Source organism: Bombus huntii, chromosome 7 (genome assembly GCF_024542735.1).
Source record: "Bombus huntii isolate Logan2020A chromosome 7, iyBomHunt1.1, whole genome shotgun sequence".
NCBI lineage: Eukaryota > Metazoa > Arthropoda > Insecta > Hymenoptera > Apidae > Bombus > Bombus huntii.
In genome coordinates, this window is record NC_066244.1 from 9,240,277 (window position 1) to 9,257,884 (window position 17,608).

The 17,608-nt window shown below is 37.3% G+C and overlaps 1 protein-coding gene across 6 annotated transcripts in view; it reads left to right on the plus strand.

The window, feature by feature from the left end:
• The window catches only part of LOC126867647 (ankyrin repeat and KH domain-containing protein 1), a 22,056-nt gene continuing 4,448 nt past the window's right edge, over window positions 1-17,608 (plus strand). The window contains exons 1-27 of one of the 6 annotated variants that reach the window (XM_050622356.1): window positions 1-507; window positions 3,862-4,305; window positions 4,812-4,959; window positions 5,099-5,379; window positions 5,452-5,737; window positions 5,834-6,135; window positions 6,226-6,441; window positions 6,514-7,137; window positions 7,219-7,345; window positions 7,417-8,009; window positions 8,158-8,337; window positions 8,433-8,643; window positions 8,726-9,103; window positions 9,228-9,572; window positions 9,678-9,869; window positions 9,946-10,311; window positions 10,391-10,545; window positions 10,945-11,120; window positions 11,203-11,335; window positions 11,519-12,261; window positions 12,340-12,654; window positions 12,771-12,965; window positions 13,048-13,195; window positions 13,292-13,499; window positions 15,195-15,403; window positions 15,491-16,015; window positions 16,139-17,401. In XM_050622356.1, the coding sequence (XP_050478313.1) occupies window positions 265-507; window positions 3,862-4,305; window positions 4,812-4,959; window positions 5,099-5,379; window positions 5,452-5,737; window positions 5,834-6,135; window positions 6,226-6,441; window positions 6,514-7,137; window positions 7,219-7,345; window positions 7,417-8,009; window positions 8,158-8,337; window positions 8,433-8,643; window positions 8,726-9,103; window positions 9,228-9,572; window positions 9,678-9,869; window positions 9,946-10,311; window positions 10,391-10,545; window positions 10,945-11,120; window positions 11,203-11,335; window positions 11,519-12,261; window positions 12,340-12,654; window positions 12,771-12,965; window positions 13,048-13,195; window positions 13,292-13,499; window positions 15,195-15,403; window positions 15,491-16,015; window positions 16,139-17,401 (9,006 nt within the window). In that variant the 5' untranslated portion in view covers window positions 1-264. Of the gene's footprint in view, window positions 508-2,685; window positions 2,914-3,861; window positions 4,306-4,811; window positions 4,960-5,098; window positions 5,380-5,451; window positions 5,738-5,833; window positions 6,136-6,225; window positions 6,442-6,513; window positions 7,138-7,218; window positions 7,346-7,416; window positions 8,010-8,157; window positions 8,338-8,432; window positions 8,644-8,725; window positions 9,104-9,227; window positions 9,573-9,677; window positions 9,870-9,945; window positions 10,312-10,390; window positions 10,546-10,944; window positions 11,121-11,202; window positions 11,336-11,518; window positions 12,262-12,339; window positions 12,655-12,770; window positions 12,966-13,047; window positions 13,196-13,291; window positions 13,500-15,194; window positions 16,016-16,138; window positions 17,402-17,608 lie in introns of those variants that run through there. The other 5 variants (XM_050622353.1, XM_050622354.1, XM_050622355.1 and 2 more) reach the window with 5 other exon arrangements.

Below are 17,608 nucleotides of genomic sequence, written 5' to 3' on the forward strand. Positions count from 1 at the left end.
GATATGAGAATATTGTGAAAGGAGAAATCGAAATTACCCGCCATGGAAAACGAGAGATGGCATATCGAATCGTATGCAATGATATAGATGGTCGAAGAGGCATCCGGGAGACTCGGTGTCGGCCATAGTAGAAATGGCGGGTGTTAGCTTACGTGAATGACGGCGATCGTGCTCAAGATTATTATCGAAAAGCAAGTGTTCTGTGTGTGTTTTGCGACACGGGAACGATACCTTAGTATCATATGATTCATCTGGAAGGTAAAGATGCAGAATGTAGCACAAGGAACAACCTCGGATAGTCAGAAGCACGAGAAATCAGCAAGCGTTCACCACGACATTGGAAAGACGTCGTCGACTCCCCAGTCTTCGAATTCCAGCCCTACCAAGTCAGAGACGGAAACCTTCTCCGAATTGCAGCCGCGCTTTATGGCAGACTCGTCGGAGAGCGAAGAGGACAGTGTTTCAGAGGTAAACCGAGTCAAAAAAACATGCCACATCGTGAATAAGGTATTCCTACAATCAGAGGTTGAACGCACGCATGTACGTATGCACGCACACGCACGAATTCGTCTGTCGCTTCTGTCGTCCATCCAGTTACCATCCCCTCCACACCCTCCTTCTCCGTCTTCTTTCCTCCTGTTCTCCTTTCTTACATACTTGCTTTTGCTCTTGCTCCTGCTTTTGCTTTCGCTCCTGCTTTTGCTCTTGTTGTTGCTCTTGCTCTTGTTCTTGCTATTGCTTTTGCTCTTACTCTTATCTTTATCCTTATTCTTATCCTTATCCTTGCCCTTATCCTTGCTCTTACCCTCATCCTTATCCTTATCCTTACCTTTATCCTTATCCTTACTCTTACTTGTTCTCTTTTCCTCTATACTATATATTTCTATACCTATCTATATGTATACGTCATAGACATATATACGTGTTGTATGCTTACGCACACGTCAGCTTTTCATGAAATTTATTTGAATCGTTGCTAATCTTGTTTGATATTTCCGATATTTTGATATTTTGATATTTTTGATATTTATTGCAAATCCAATATAATCCACTTTTTATGATATAAGAGTTCGAAAATTAGTTGTATCAAAGAATCATCGATCAACATGCATATTTCTTTTAGCGTCAGTACTTATTCTTGATTTTGTATTTTCATATGTTTTTCCATTTATACTCAATAATCAATAATATTTAAAGAAGAAACTCCCTATTCGAGAAGAAAAATAACGAAATTAACAGAATTATAACCTATATCGTCATATGAAAAACAGCATAAAACTTTTGTATCGTATCGTATTGTATCTTATTGTATCGTATCGTATCGTATCATATCGTATCATATCATATCATATCGTATCGCATCATATCGCATCATATTGTATTGCCTGGTGTCTTGCAGTTTATTTAGTACAACCGTATAGGTAATTAAACATCGGTGGGTATTTTATAAAATTGAAAAAGCAATAAGAAATGATGACATTTGATTCTTTCTGGAAATCTTAAATTTGATTCCGAGCATGAGACGTTGGTACGAGAATCGCTAAACTAATAAATACTACGAAACAATCTCCACAAATTTTTCAACAAAAGGAAGAAAGGAAGAAAGGAAGAAAGGGAAAAAGAGAACAAGATGGGAATTTACGCAGGGATGTTATATAATCAAAATATATGCGTTATGATAGCTAATAAAACGTCATGGTGTATTGTAATATGGAAAATAATTTTACTTGTTTGTGATTTTATCAGAAATATACTTGCCATCTTTTTAGATTGTAGTCCACCTTATTGATCTTTATCTTTTATAGATCGTTTGTAGATATTTATTAAGTATTAGGCCGATCAAACGATTTAGACATTAGACAAAGTTGTACATTATACATGGACTACATTATAATCTAGGGTAGAAACGATTGAAAAATTTGTACATTTATTTTATTTGTATAATCTGATGAAGGCACTTTGCAAAGGTATATGTGTAAATGATAAATAAAGCAGTCCGGTTAACTGCACTGCATAATCAAGCGCGTGCGCACGCACGTGTACGTCCATGTATATGTTTATACATTTATGCAAGTAGATATTTATGCATGTAGACTACTAGTCTGAATATGTATTGTGCAGAGAGGTATATGGAGGTAGAGTTTTCATTGAACTAGTAATCTTGCATGTAGTGTACGTTGGGCCGCGCGAGCTCTCGCATGTGCCTGTTCGTACATAGATAAGTGTATGTGTGTAGCTATTTTACGTCCGCTTGCACTACGTTGTGCGCCACCCAGCGGAGTTCTCTTCGGCCGCGTTTCTCGCGTATTCGTGCGAGTCGTGAGCCTGTTTGTCTGCTTGTGGCCGTCTCTTTACCTTCTCTATACGTCCATAGGCGTATTTTTTACCTTACTGTAACACTTAACTGTTTCTGTTATACTGTCAACGAGATTTCGGCTCTATCCTTACCTCTGTTCTTGCCGGCTACTCATCGGTTCTGCCCTGTGTCGCTCGTGTTCGTGGCGTGGAAATTCTAGAGAGCAGAGCCACCATATTATTCTATATTCTACCAACAGCGGTTCTTAAACGGAGTTCTTTTTTTTCACCATTTTTTTCGACGAACAATTATATTGGCTAGTACGACGTGTGCTTACAAGATCAGTGAATACGCGACTCGTATCGTCGTTTTCTCTTTACTTTGGTTTCGATAAAACAAACGGGACGCGTTCACTACGCACGCGAAGAGTATACCAAGGAAGTGTCAGTTTCCTCCTTCTTGGAATGGCTGCACATTGTTCTTATGTCTCTGTGTTCACTGCCAAGCCGTTTTAATCATATACAAAAAATAAAATAGTTTCACCTACATTCTGATTTGCGTTTATGTCTCATTGGTTTCCACTCGTCGCGCAAGAGGATATGACCTCTACGCGAGATGTACGTACTATAATTTAGATCGTCTACAAATTATCCTTTTCTTTTTACAGACAAAACTTTCGGTTGAAAGCAATTTGATTTCACCTAAAATTTTCTGCATATTGCAACGATATTGCTTTCTTTGTTTATATCATTTCTACTATTACCTGGCTTTTACTCTATTCTTTTCTATTCTTCATTTTTCCTCCATCTTTGACCAACACTTTCTCAACAATTCATTCATTTCATCTAATTTGCCTGAATCTCTTTCCTATATTTCTATACAATTTCTTCTCTATTTTTTATCCTTTTTTTCTTCCATCCTTTCTTCCTCTTCTTTATTTCTTTTTTCCATTTCCATCAAGTGGAGGGGATTTTCTGTTATACAATAACCTCAATTACCATTGTTCTTGCATCTCAGCAAAATTGTATCATACATATTCCACATATAAACTTGTTAGTTTTTTACATTGATAAAATATCAGACTAAGGTCTACCTAATTTAAAATCTTTCAAGTTTATTTTAAGCCACAATTATAAAACTTGAGTGAAACAGATATATTAAGGAAATATGACTCGGCAATCTTTAGATTAATTTCTATAATCATTTTGTGTCTTTCCTGATAAAAGTACTGAATCAAATTTAGTAATTAATAGTTTCTTTATGTAGTTAATTTATTATGAACTAAACATATAAACTAAACATAATACATATTTATAATAGTGATAAAAAGAAATTGTTATTATAATTACCTATAGTATTCTACTAGAATTTCCTAAGTAGAAGGAAGCAGTACCCTTGCTGGAATATAGTTTCGTATTTACTATCTATTTATTAATACATCATAGTTTATGATACGTTTATGTCAAGTGAAAATTTACTACACTACTTTTATATCTTAATTATTAGGTTTAAATTGTTTTTGTATATTGATTTTGTTGGAAAAAATTTTATCTTATTACTTACAGGTGGAGTGTTTTGCAATTGATCAGGTTGAATTAGACGAAGGTCATCATTTAGAATCGTCCAAGCTTCTGTTAACTTCTGAAGATCCAGAGAGATCTGTGGATCCTGAAACTCAGGCTCGATTAGAATCGTTGCTGGAAGTAGCTGGTATTGGCAAGTTGTCATCAGGCGATGGGAAGCACTTGCCTGATCACGAAGTGCTCCGTCGCATAACATCTAGTGTTTCTTGTGCATTAGATGAAGCAGCAGCTGCATTGACTCGTATGCGCAGCGATAATCCACGCACACAAAACGAAAAGCGCTCTCTTGTAGAGGCGTGTACTGACGGAGACGTAGGTACAGTTAGAAAATTATTAACAGAAGGACGCAGTGTTCACGAGACTACAGAGGAGGGAGAGAGTTTGCTCTCTCTCGCCTGTTCAGCTGGATATTACGAACTTGCTCAGGTTTGAATTTTGTGTATGATCATTCATTTATGTTATAAGTGCTCATTTTGTATCTGTGTGCTAGTGCGATCTTGCGCGCATGTAAAAGACAGAGAGAGGGAATGTGCGTGCAAATGTGTGTGAGTAAGAGAAAAAGAGAGAAACAGCTTTTCTTGAAATATTTTATGTATAATTTCTGTATACATGTGTTTGTATGTACACATTCAGATACAATGTTGTCATTATTGCTGATATTAAATATAATCTTTATGTTTTGTCTTTTTCTTCTAAGCATATGCAGAAGAATATTAAAGATTAATTCAATATATCATTTAAGGAGAAATATTAAAAATAAATAAAACAAACAATAATATCGTTCAGCCTATTTGTAGAGAACTTTTTATAATTTCCTATTGTACAAAAATAAATTGAAATATGTAATGTTTTTGACTGTATTGTGTTTGAGTTGCAATAAATGTATTTGTTCCAGTCATTTTGTTTTATTTGATTAATCTTTTTATGAGCAGGTACTTTTGGCAATGAGTGCAAACGTGGAGGATCGTGGCATAAAGGGGGATTGTACCCCTTTAATGGAGGCTGCCAGTGCAGGGCATGTAGATGTTGTAAGCTTGCTTATTGCGCATGGAGCTGATGTTAATGCTCAATCTACTTCAGGTATGGAATGTAGTTGTAATATTCATATTTATGATTTATATCTTTGGTATAATTCTATAGTCTATAGTCTATAAAGTTTAAAAAGAAATCTTTATACATCTATATATAGTAATAGATAAATCAGGCTCTATACTTTTAGGTAATACACCTCTTATGTATGGCTGTGCGGGTGGTCACGAAGAGGTAGTGCGAGTATTATTAGAAGCAGGTGCCAATGTTGAAGATCATAATGAAAACGGTCATACACCTTTAATGGAAGCAGCTAGTGCTGGACATGTTCCAGTAGCTAAGATCTTGCTAGAACATGGCGCTGGAATTAATACTCATTCCAATGAATTTAAAGAATCCGCGCTAACACTAGCCTGTTACAAAGGTCATTTGGAAATGGTTCGCTTCTTATTAGAAGCTGGCGCAGATCAGGTATCTGTTTATCACTGTAGTTGTTTGCTTTATGGGATTGTATATTTCAAACTGAATCATTTTGTCTTATAGGAGCACAAAACTGATGAAATGCACACTGCCCTTATGGAAGCATCGATGGATGGTCATGTAGAAGTAGCTCGTTTACTCTTAGATTCGGGTGCCCAGGTGAATATGCCAACAGACAGTTTTGAATCTCCATTAACTTTGGCTGCTTGTGGAGGTCACGTTGATCTGGCTATGCTCCTGATTGAACGAGGAGCTAATATCGAAGAAGTAAATGATGAAGGTTACACTCCATTAATGGAAGCAGCACGTGAAGGTCACGAAGAAATGGTTGCTTTACTTTTGAGTCAAGGTACATCACAACTCTCGTTCATTGCAACAATCGAGATATAATTATTTAAGAAATTTTTCCAAGGAAAGTAAAATTTATATATCTTGATATATATAGGGGCGAACATCAATGCTCAAACTGAAGAAACACAAGAAACAGCACTTACCTTAGCCTGTTGCGGTGGCTTTCTAGAAGTTGCTGATTTTCTAATTAAAGCAGGAGCTGATATTGAATTAGGTGCCTCTACTCCTCTAATGGAAGCTGCACAGGAAGGTCATTTAGAACTCGTTCGTTACTTACTTGAATCTGCGGCAGATGTCCACGCTCAAACTCAAACAGGAGATACTGCATTAACGTATGCTTGTGAAAATGGTCATACCGATGTTGCGGATCTCTTACTTCAGTTTGGTGCTGATCTGGTACTTCCTTCTTAAATCAAAATTATTTTAAAGAATATATACAGAACAGTTATTTTATATTTTTCGCCATCTAATTTCTATATATTATAGGAGCATGAATCAGAGGGAGGAAGAACACCGTTGATGAAGGCATGTAGAGCCGGCCATCTCTGTACAGTTCAGTTTCTTATAACGAAACGTGCAGACGTTAATAGGCAAACAACGAATAACGATCACACTCCCCTCTCGCTAGCTTGCGCTGGTGGACATCTTGCAGTTGTAGAACTTTTACTTGCTCAGTCTGCTAATCCGTTTCATAAACTGAAGGTATGTGGCGTGTAATAATGGTTGACGAGTTCTTTTATAACAGCACCATAAAAAATTAAAATTTTGTTACAGGATAATTCTACGATGTTGATAGAAGCTGCAAAGGGTGGGCATACTAGTGTAGTTCAACTTCTATTGGATTACCCTCACAGTATTATGATGAGTACACCGCATAATGCAACACCTACACCTATGTTGCTCCCACAACAACAGCAGCAGCAGCAACAGCAGCAGCAGCAGCAGCAGCAACAATCACATCAACAACAACAACAACATATTACACATCAACAGCATGTGCCCCATCAACAACATGCATCTACGCAGCCACAGTCACACCAACAACAGCAGCAACATGCTGCCGATCAACCACAATCGCAAAATCTTCAACCTAAACACAATACACAAAAATCGTTACTAAGAAAAAACCGATCCGTAACGATGATGCCAGACACAAGTCTTACTTCCGCTGAGGCGCAACAAGTTCGTTCTCAGCCCGCAGGAGAATCAATTGTAACCACTAAAGATGATACCAATATTCTGGATAAGGGTAGTGGAGGATTTACCAACCTTTCAGAACCTAACATCAGCCTCAGCCCTGCTCCAGCGCCAACACCAGGATTAAATGTTACGGATAGCCGAAAGAACACTCGACAAGAGCAAATCCTACATAAGCAACAAATTTTTGAAGAATTACAAGTAAATATTCATTTATTAATTTAAGCATAAGGTTTCTCTTTGATATTCTCAGTGTATTTCATGTCTTATAAATGTTTTTAGAGGGTAGAGAGAGAACTTCAAATTAAAGGTCCAGGACATTGGTTCTGTAGTGCAAAGAATCCTGTTGTAACTCAACAACAGCAACAGCAGCAAGAAGATTCTAGTGATCCAGATACATTATCATCAGGTATGTGATTGAGTTCTTTTTGTTGTGCTCGAAACACTTCTAATAACGATCGATGTATTTTCGGTCGAAAGGTTTAGTTTGCAGTACAAGTGGCATGCCCGGAAATTCATTAAGTCATCAAGGCACCAGCCAAGCAATGTCACTGTATAATGCATTTCTTAGAGGAAAACGAATTGCACAAGAAGCTCAGTTATCCTTAGCTCCAACCATATCGGAAACTTTTCCCACGACAAACGCTTTCCCTACATCTCCTCCTCTTTCTCTTGCGACGATACCTGTTACATCGTCCGTTCCATTGGTTACTTCAAATACATCTTCAACAACTACGCCAAGTCCTCCAAGTATATCCACCCCTCCCACTGTTATGGCAGTTTCCCAACCCATTACCGCGAGTAGTGATGTTAGCCAGAATACTGCTATAAGTGATCGCCCAAAAGCAAAACCTGTCTCTAAAAAAGAAGGTAAAAATATCCGGAAAGCTTCGTCCAGTGTAATGGCCGGGAAGTTGCAGCAACAACAACAACAACAACAACAAGCTAACTTGATGGCTGGTCTTCAACAGCAATACCAGCAAAAACAACGACAACACACTTATCAAGTCCAACAGGTACACCAGCTGCAACAGCTGAACCAACAATTGCAGTTACAATTGGATCAAGTACAGGTTTGTTCTTTAATACTTTTAACTTTGTTTCTTCTTCCTTTATTTATTGTCAGTTTATTTTCGTTTTTTCATCTGTTTTTCTCTTATCCCTTTTTCCTTCCAACATGTTGGCATGTTATATATCAAAGTATATATTATACCTGGTTAGGTACAGCAACAACAACCACAACAGCAAGCTCAGCAGCAGCAGCAACAACAACATCAACAACAGCAATCACAATCACAGCAACAAACTGGAGTAGTAACTGCTAATGGAAATAATATACTTATGCCTACTCAATTAATGTCACATCTTCATCCAACGCACTCCCATCATCTTCATGATCAGGTAATTATGACTTATGTCTTACACAAGGATGTGTGTGCGTATGTGCTCACATACGCCTGTGTATGTATGCATATATATATAAAAATTACGTGCAGCAAACAACTCAACAAAATCTAACGGAGCAGGCAGATCCTGACTTAGCAAGATTACATCGAGATGGAGCTTGTCCCTTTGTTGCTGCGGCTCAAAAAGCAAAGGCTCTTTGTACAAGTGAAAGTGTTATAAAATTAGAAGATGGCACGCATATTCCTTTGGATGATGCTTTTGAAATTTTTCGATCTATTAGTTTTGACGATACTGTCGATGGTAAATATTTAAATAAAGAATGAATTCTTTTTTTTCTTCAATTGTTCATAGCTATTTGATGATATATTATGTTCTGATTAAGTTGCAACAGAAGATCAAGAAAAGCTTGAATTGAAAAGATTAGAAGTGACAAATGGTAAGGATTCTCAACAGCAGCAGCAACAACAACAACAACAACAACAGCAACAGCAGCAGCAGCAGCAACATTTGCAAACAACGCAAATAGTTCAACAAACAACCAGCCCTTATACTTCTCAAGAGTATTTTACCAATCCTGTGTTACCAACTTTGCCTTCGCTACAAGTAACTAGTGCTGGTGTTCAAATACAATCTGATATATCAGCAGGTTTGCAGTTAACTGGTCCACAATCCCTACAGAGTCAAGCATATAAAGACGGGTTTTTGGAAGGTTTTCGAACCCATTTTCAACCACAATTGTTACTGCAATCCTCCCAGATAAGTGAGTTTTATATATATGATTAACCAAATGCCTTCACCTTCACTTTCTGTCTTATGCATTATATTCAAAACACTTGTGACCACATATTAACCCTCAACGTGATCACATATTTGTTTCTGATCAGCATTTCCAACACAAGCTTTGCCAACTGTAAGCGAAGCAACAGGAATAATAGATAGTATATCCCATCAAACAAATGGTTATGCTCAATCAACAACCTGTAGTACTAATCAGGTTCAAGTAGCTACTCAAACCCAAGCGCCAGCAACAACAACTGCTGCAACCATTGTTGCTTCAGATAAAAAACAAGTTTATACAGCTCCAACGACTGGTAAAGGAAAAAAGGGACGATATCCACTTCTGTCACAACAACCATCATGTCAACAACAACAACAACAACAAACTGCCAATACCCAACAGCAAACTCCCAATTTTCCCAGTCAAAATTATCAATTGGACCCAACAACAGGTATAAAACTTTTCTTATTAGTATAAGCAGAAAATATATAATTTTTTAATCATGCAAATGTTCAAGAGAATTGTACCCAATTTTTAATTGAATTTTATTACTTAGTTGCTGGTCAATACACAACAGGTGTTCCAACAGTTGGTGGTTATACTACTAGTCAAGTACCGCCTGCATCATTTTCTTGTATGGACGTGGATTCCGAAACTGACAGTAATCACGATACAGCTTTGACATTGGCATGTGCTGGTGGTCATGAAGAACTCGTTGAACTTTTGTTAAGTCGCGGTGCAGACATAGGTATAGATCATAAGCACGACATCAAAGTATTATACTAAATATACTAAATATTTACAAATTTTTTAATTTCTTACAGAACATAGAGATAAAAAGGGATTTACTCCCCTTATATTGGCAGCAACAGCAGGTCACCAAAAAGTGGTAGAAATTCTTTTGAATCATGGAGCTGATATAGAAGCTCAATCTGAGCGCACCAAGGATACACCTTTGTCTCTTGCCTGCAGCGGTGGTAGATACGAAGTGGTAGAGCTTCTCCTTAATCGGGGTGCTAATAAGGAACACCGTAATGTTTCTGATTACACACCTTTGAGCCTTGCAGCATCTGGTGGATACGTTAATATAATAAAGCTTCTTCTTAGTCATGGTGCTGAAATTAATTCCCGGACTGGGTCAAAATTAGGTATTTCTCCACTCATGCTTGCAGCCATGAATGGTCATGTTGGTACGTTCATTATAAAGTGAAGTTACTATTGTAATAATATAAAATTTTGTATTATAAATATGTTTATAATCATTTATAGCGGCGGTTAAGCTGTTATTAGACATGGGCAGTGATATAAATGCTCAAATAGAGACGAATCGTAATACGGCGCTAACTTTGGCATGTTTTCAAGGAAGACATGAGGTCGTTAGTCTTCTTCTCGATCGAAAAGCTAACGTAGAACATCGAGCTAAGGTATAAACAAATGTGTATGTGTATGCGTGTGTATTTTAATTTGTTTCCCCTCCCTCTTTCTTATATATTTCTAATTATTTGTTTAATACAATCGATGTATGAAATATCTATGACGAAAATACATATATTGAAATATGTAAATTTTGCATAGTACAAAGTATAAAAAAATTTGATCAACTATTGTCATTTGCCATTTTGTACAATTTTAGTTTTGCTTTTTGCTTTCAAAGTTTGTTTAAATTTAGTTAATTGTAAAAGTTTGAAGATCATTGATCTTTTGTTTTCTATAATACTTGAATTTCGAATTGGTAATATATAGCTTTGAAATACTGTGTTGAACATATATGTATAATGCTATAGGAATCTTGTGAAATATGAATCTTATAAAATTTTGTTCAGACCGGCTTAACACCGTTAATGGAAGCGGCTAGTGGAGGATACGTAGAAGTTGGACGTGTTTTACTTACTAAGGGAGCAGATGTTAATGCTACTCCCGTCCCATCATCTCGCGACACTGCCCTTACCATCGCTGCTGACAAAGGACACTGCCGTTTTGTAGAATTATTATTGTCAAGGTAATATTTTGTTATTATCTTATTTTATGAAAATTCTGTCTTGTAAACCTAATCTAAGTGTCTTATAACATGAAACTCGCAGAGGGACGCAAGTGGAGGTGAAGAACAAAAAAGGAAATAGTCCATTATGGTTAGCGGCAAATGGAGGGCATTTGAATGTTGTTGATTTATTGTATCATGCCGGAGCAGATATTGATTCGCAAGACAATCGAAAGGTATGTGAAAAGTTAAAAGTTAGATGTACCACAAAATCGAATTAAATCTTTTTAATCATACTATGTACATTCTGATTTATCCTCTTTCCTTTCTTTTTTAACTTGTTTGTATATATTACATGTTACATTACATATTATATGTATGAATATTAATACGTGTGGGTATGTGTTATTCAATTGCAGGTTTCTTGTTTGATGGCCGCTTTTCGTAAAGGACATATTAAAGTTGTTAAGTGGATGGTAAATCATGTTACTCAATTTCCAAGTGATCAAGAAATGACGAGGTATATAGCTACTGTCAGTGACAAGGAACTCTTAGAAAAATGTCAGGAATGTGTGAAAGTTATACGTGCGGCAAAGGAAACTCAAGCAGCAAAAGCAAATAAAAATGCAACGATACTATTGGAAGAACTTGATATGGAAAAGACGAGGGAAGAGTCGAAAAAAGCCGCGGCTGCACGCAGGAGAGAGCGAAAGAAAAAAAAGAAACTTGAGAAAAAAGAGGAGAAACGAAAATTACATGAAGAATATAAGAAAAATGAAACAAATTATGAAGATAAAGAGGAAAATGGGAAGAAATCCGGAGACGAGGAATGCGATAGAGCAGATGATAGTGAACACGAAACTGGAGACAGTTGTGAAAGAATGGACAGTATGCCATCACCGGTTAACAGAAGTCCGGAAGATCCTTACAGAGAGGAAGGCGATAGCGGAATTGATGCGAATAGTCAAGGCAGTTGTAGTAGTAATGACGTCAAAGCTAGAGAGAAAAAGAAGGAGAAAAAGAAAAAGAAAGCTAATAGTCCAAACAACAATGAAAAAGACACGTCTCCCCAAAGATCTCCAAAGTCTGTTGTCACGCAAGGCACTACTTTGTCACAAAATTCTATTACACCGACAAAATCTCAGAACAATACGACCGAAAAGTAAGTTGGAAAAGTAACGATATGAGTGATTGATGAATTTTTTTAACGTTAGACTCTCTAATGATATTACTTTTTCAGGAGAATTATGACCAATGTTTCTAATACAGTATCCGTATCCACAACCTCTGCTACAATGAGTTCTAGATCTTCGGCTGTGAATTGTGGTGAACGTAAATTGAAAGGTCAACTGGTATTTGAATCATCGAGGCATCCTGCTGATAGAGAAGACTTTGAAGCAACTGGCAACGAAACATATATGCCTGGTAAAGGCAAGAAAACTTACAATAATCAGTATGATGGCGACGCATTGAATACTTCTACGAAGTCAAACAACACAACCAGTCCTAAGCAAGCAGGCAAACGTGAAGAAGGCTGGAAAGAAGTTGTACGAAAGTAAGAAGCACGATTTATATTGCTGATGTTATCATTTTTATTGCTATAATCATTGCCATTGCTATTATGTTGTGGTGTAATTATTAAATAAATATCTGATGTAACTTTGGAAATAGGGGACAGTCGGATGATTCTGGGAGATTTATGAATTCACCATTCCGTTCAAAGAAAGTATCTGTTCCACCAAATGCTATTAGTCGAGTTATCGGAAGAGGGGGAAGTAATATAAATGCTATTAGAGGTGCAACAGGAGCGCATATCGAAGTTGAAAAACAAAGCAAATGCCAGGGCGAACGAATTATTACTATTAAGTATGAGGGTTGACTATTTATTTTCTCTTGAAAATGATCGATTAATATATATGTGATAATTTCATATTTTCCTCATTTACAGAGGATCGTCCGATGCGACAAAACAGGCTCATACATTAATCGCTGCTCTTATTAAAGATCCAGATGTTGATATATTGCAAATGCTTCCAAAATCGAAACTCACAGTTGTTACTACTTCCTCTTGGGATAAAACCGTATCTACTGTAGCTGTAAGACCATCAAATTATTATACCAATAAGACTGGAAAGATTTTATAATTTACAGCTGATTCATTCCCTAATTTCTTTCATGTATTTCAATTTTAGTCGAGCAAAGCAAAGTTGGGTCCTGTAAATAAACCTCAAAGTCTAACGTCTAGTTCCAGTAGTACGCAAATTAATAAATCTAGTTACACATCCGGAGTTTCTACCGTTAATCAGTTGATCCCACTTCGATCGTCGTCAACCATTAAACTCGCTGGACCATTTCCAACGCCTTTGCCACGCGCAACAGCACCCAGACTTGTGGCTGCGGGTAATAACAAATTAAAATTTCTCTACATTAATTTCGGCTAGCGTGTACTACGCTATATACGAATATACAGGGTGTGTCCTTTAAGGTTAACCATTCTTCAGGCATTTCCAATAATTTGTTAAAGAAATGTTTTGAAGAAAAATTAGTCAGTTTTCAATTCGCTAAATAAAAAAATTTTAAAAAGAATTTTTTGGATAAAAATTTAAGGTTACCTTGACTTTTTTAGATATCACAATATATTTATTATTCATTAGTAGTCAAATGCGTAGCAAGACAAAAACTAACCAACTTTTACTTAAAATATTTTTTTGGCAAATTGTCGGAAATGTCTGAAATGTGGTGGTTAATTTTACAAGATAAACCCTGCATATATTGTATATCTATTCATATATATACAAAATACATGCAGAAAAGCGATATAACATCGTAGCAAAACAATAATGTTCATTTAAGGGGGGGGGGTAAAATTGATTCGTACAAAAAAAGGCATGTTTTTGTGAATTTTTTCTGACGATACAGTTAAAATTTCTTTTTTAAAACCAATAGTACATTAAAGTATGACATTCGAAGAATATTGTATAAAATTTTCACGGAGAAATATTAAAAAATACGGCAATGGCAGCAATTATTCGGACGTGTCTCGGAAAAAAGTATAATTGCGGTGCACCTCAGAACTTGGTGCTGGATCATCAGAAATCAAAAAGTTAAAGTTCATTCGTTAGGTAACAGTTTTCCCCAGGTAATTTCAATTTTTCACTTTTTTGGAACACTTTGAAGGGAAAAACGCGATTTTGTGCGAAAATTTTCGGCTAATTTGTTATTTTAAAATAAAAATAATTAACAAATTTGAAAAAACTCTACAGCCGTTACCTCGCAAATTATGTACTATGAAATAGTCCTCAAAATTTCAAAAGGATCGGTGTAGTAGTTTTGAAGTAATTGGGGGCACCGACTTTGAAAACGTGAGTTGTGGGGAAAACGCTTTAAAGTTTTGAACACTAAAAAATCTGATATAAAACGTTCATAAGCGAATTTTATCGGTTTACCTCTTCACTAGCGTAACAATTATTGAAAAGACTAATAAAAAATCAATTATCCTATAATATTTTTCACGATCCTTCGTAACTTGATCTTCAACAGTCACTTTTATTTTTTTAGCTGACGCGCTATTTGTTGAAGTGCCTTCGTATTTACGTTTATGCGGAGGTACAATTTTTCTAGGTCGATATAATCTCGAACCAGTTGATTGTCTATTAGATCTAGTAACTTTTTTAGGCATTTTAGTAATAATTTAACACAAAACTTAATGAAAATGAAATATCTACTCTTACACTAAATTTTTTACTCTACACTGACAAAATATACAGTATAGGTATAAGGAGGTTTGTACTTAAGTCGTTAAGTACTATAAATGGATCTGGGGGTAAGATTAGGTATTATATAGAGAAAAAAACGTCTGCGAAGTAACAATAGCACGCTTGGGTCGGGTAGGTAATAAAATCCGACATGTATAAAAATACTCGTAACTTCGTCAATTTTGCCCCAATTGACTTGAAATTTTGACACAATATTCTTAAGATGTTATGCATTCAATTAAAAAAAATTAAAAAAAATGCAAAAAAATTTTAAAACCTTACCCCCCCTTAATTGATAAACGTTAAATTAATACCTACGTATCTGCTTGCGTATATAAAGCTGAAAAACGAGCTCAAGCTGTGGCAGCCCAGATGGCTTCGTCATCAAACACGAAGACAACAATGTCATATACGAGCGCAATTATGACCGCTGGACGAGCAACAAAAATTGTAACGACAAGTACTACGCAAACGTTTGCAGCGAAGTTATCCGAAATCACTGCCTCAACGCATACATCTACTACCGTCATGCAGTCTACTCATACTACGGTAAACAAGCAAAAATCGTTGCAAGCAAATTCGGTGACTGTTGTATCAGCTACAGCTGCGGCAATGGCTCAGAGTTCGTCTCAACAGTCTGCAGTCAATACATCGCCAAAACACTGCCGACCACTGCCTACTTTGTCTGCTCCACCAACTATGGTCTCCCATTATTCCGGAAAGTCTACTTACTCTCCCGGCTCGAACGTGGCAGTATCACCGGCAACAAGCACTGTGGTTGCATACTGCTCGGAAAGTACCGTCACTTCGACTTGTTCGAACTCCTCGATACGAGTCAGTCCGTCACCCCCGATATCATCGCAATGTCAACAACAGTTGCAACAGCAGCAACAGCAAGCACGTAGTCCACCACCTATTGCATCGGCAATTCAAGAGCAACAGCAGCAGCAGCAGCAACAACAGCAAACGAATAATACACCTCTTGAATATTCCCTATTCAATGACACGTTTACGAAAGTTACACAACAATCCATGTGGGGTAGTCGAGAAAATGAATCTCAGAAGGGTATGAATTTCGCCACTGTAGCTGGTGGTGGTGGAGTGTCCGTTAACATTTCGGGTTCATCCTCGTCTAAATTCATCGACAGCATACCCCCTCAGGTTAGTATTTGCAGTAATGATAGAACGGACAATAACTTGTTATTCTAGGCTACCCTGTGTATCCATGATACTGCTACAATGCGAACGTTGTTAGTTCAACAATGTTCTCCTTTGTTCATGTAGGTGGATGCTTCAAAAGCTCCTGGATATCGAGGGACAGCTATGTGCTCTCCCGTTTCAAGTAAATCAAACAATACAACTAATACGAGCGCGACTAGCATAGGAAGCGGAGGTGTATCATCGAATACCGGCCATAATCCTATTCAACCACCGCAATTTCAGTCATCCGGAAATTACAATGAACATCCTCTTTCAAGCAAACCACCAGGTAGTTTGGCTGTAGCACGGCCGGTAATTCCTCAGCAAAATATAGAAATGGGAGCAGCTATGGGAGCTCAGTTTAGTAGACCAGTGTTTCAAGGGGAATTGACAGGAACTCGCAATGCGACAACCCATCAACCACACGTGATTGCCTCTACATCACAACCGACGTTGGACGTAGGTTTGTTTAAAGGAAACAACATTGGCTATGAGCATCCAAACGTGAATTCAAGTTTATTAAAGATGGTACCAAACGAAGGGCAAGGTCATCCGCTTTTACCTTTCCACCCGCATATGCAGAATTTCGCACAAACAATAGCGCCATCTGCTTCGGTGAACACTACAGTCAGTATGTCCAGATTAAACCCCAGAGCGCCTGACTTTTCTAGCTCGTTACATTTGAATAGCAAACCTCAAGTGACAATGTTTAACGCGGGTTCGGCGGCAGCGGGAATGCATCCAAACATGTTCGCCACTGTACCGCCGCCTCCTCCGTCCGCGATCCAGTCTAATAACTTGGCAATGCTTGGAAATTTTCCTTTAGGAAAATATCAGGCACCATCTCGAGCCACTCCCGGCAATACCGGAATCTCGACTAACGGACAAACTCGTTGGCCGTTTGCTCCACCGCACAATAATTACCCGCCCCATCAAGATCCAATGATAGGCCAAATTGGTTTCTCCAATCATTTGGCAAATTTATCCGCACAACCTGGAAGCATTGATTTGATTACAAGCCTAGAGAATGGCGGTTCACCGGCTATATCACCTTCTTCGCCGGCACAGGTAGCTCAAGAAATGAATCAGCTTAAGATCGAGGATCGTAAAGTACCACGACCTATCGGTACGGAAAGAGCCTGGAAAAATTACGCAACGGCAGGGATGGGACCTGGTGGTGATGCAGATTCTATTAATTGGATGTTGAACAATGAAAAGCTTGTTGGATCTTGGGCGAGTTTGGCTCCGGGCATAGACAGACACCAAATGTTCCGATCTAACGCTACTTATAATCGTATATCCAACGTCGATGCCGAACTTCATCACATGATGGAATCTTCATTCCAGGTAACTTCTCTATGTCATGCTTCTCGTCTTTTATTTCTTTCTTTCCTTTTTGCTTCCTTCTATCGTTTTCTTCCTTCTTCCTTCCTATTCGAATATCGTGTACGTACACAGAGTATACAATTCACTTAAAATCATACTTCCCTCTAATTTGCTGCTAAAAATCTTTCGGAAGTGTTATAATATATAACACTTATATATTAAAATGTA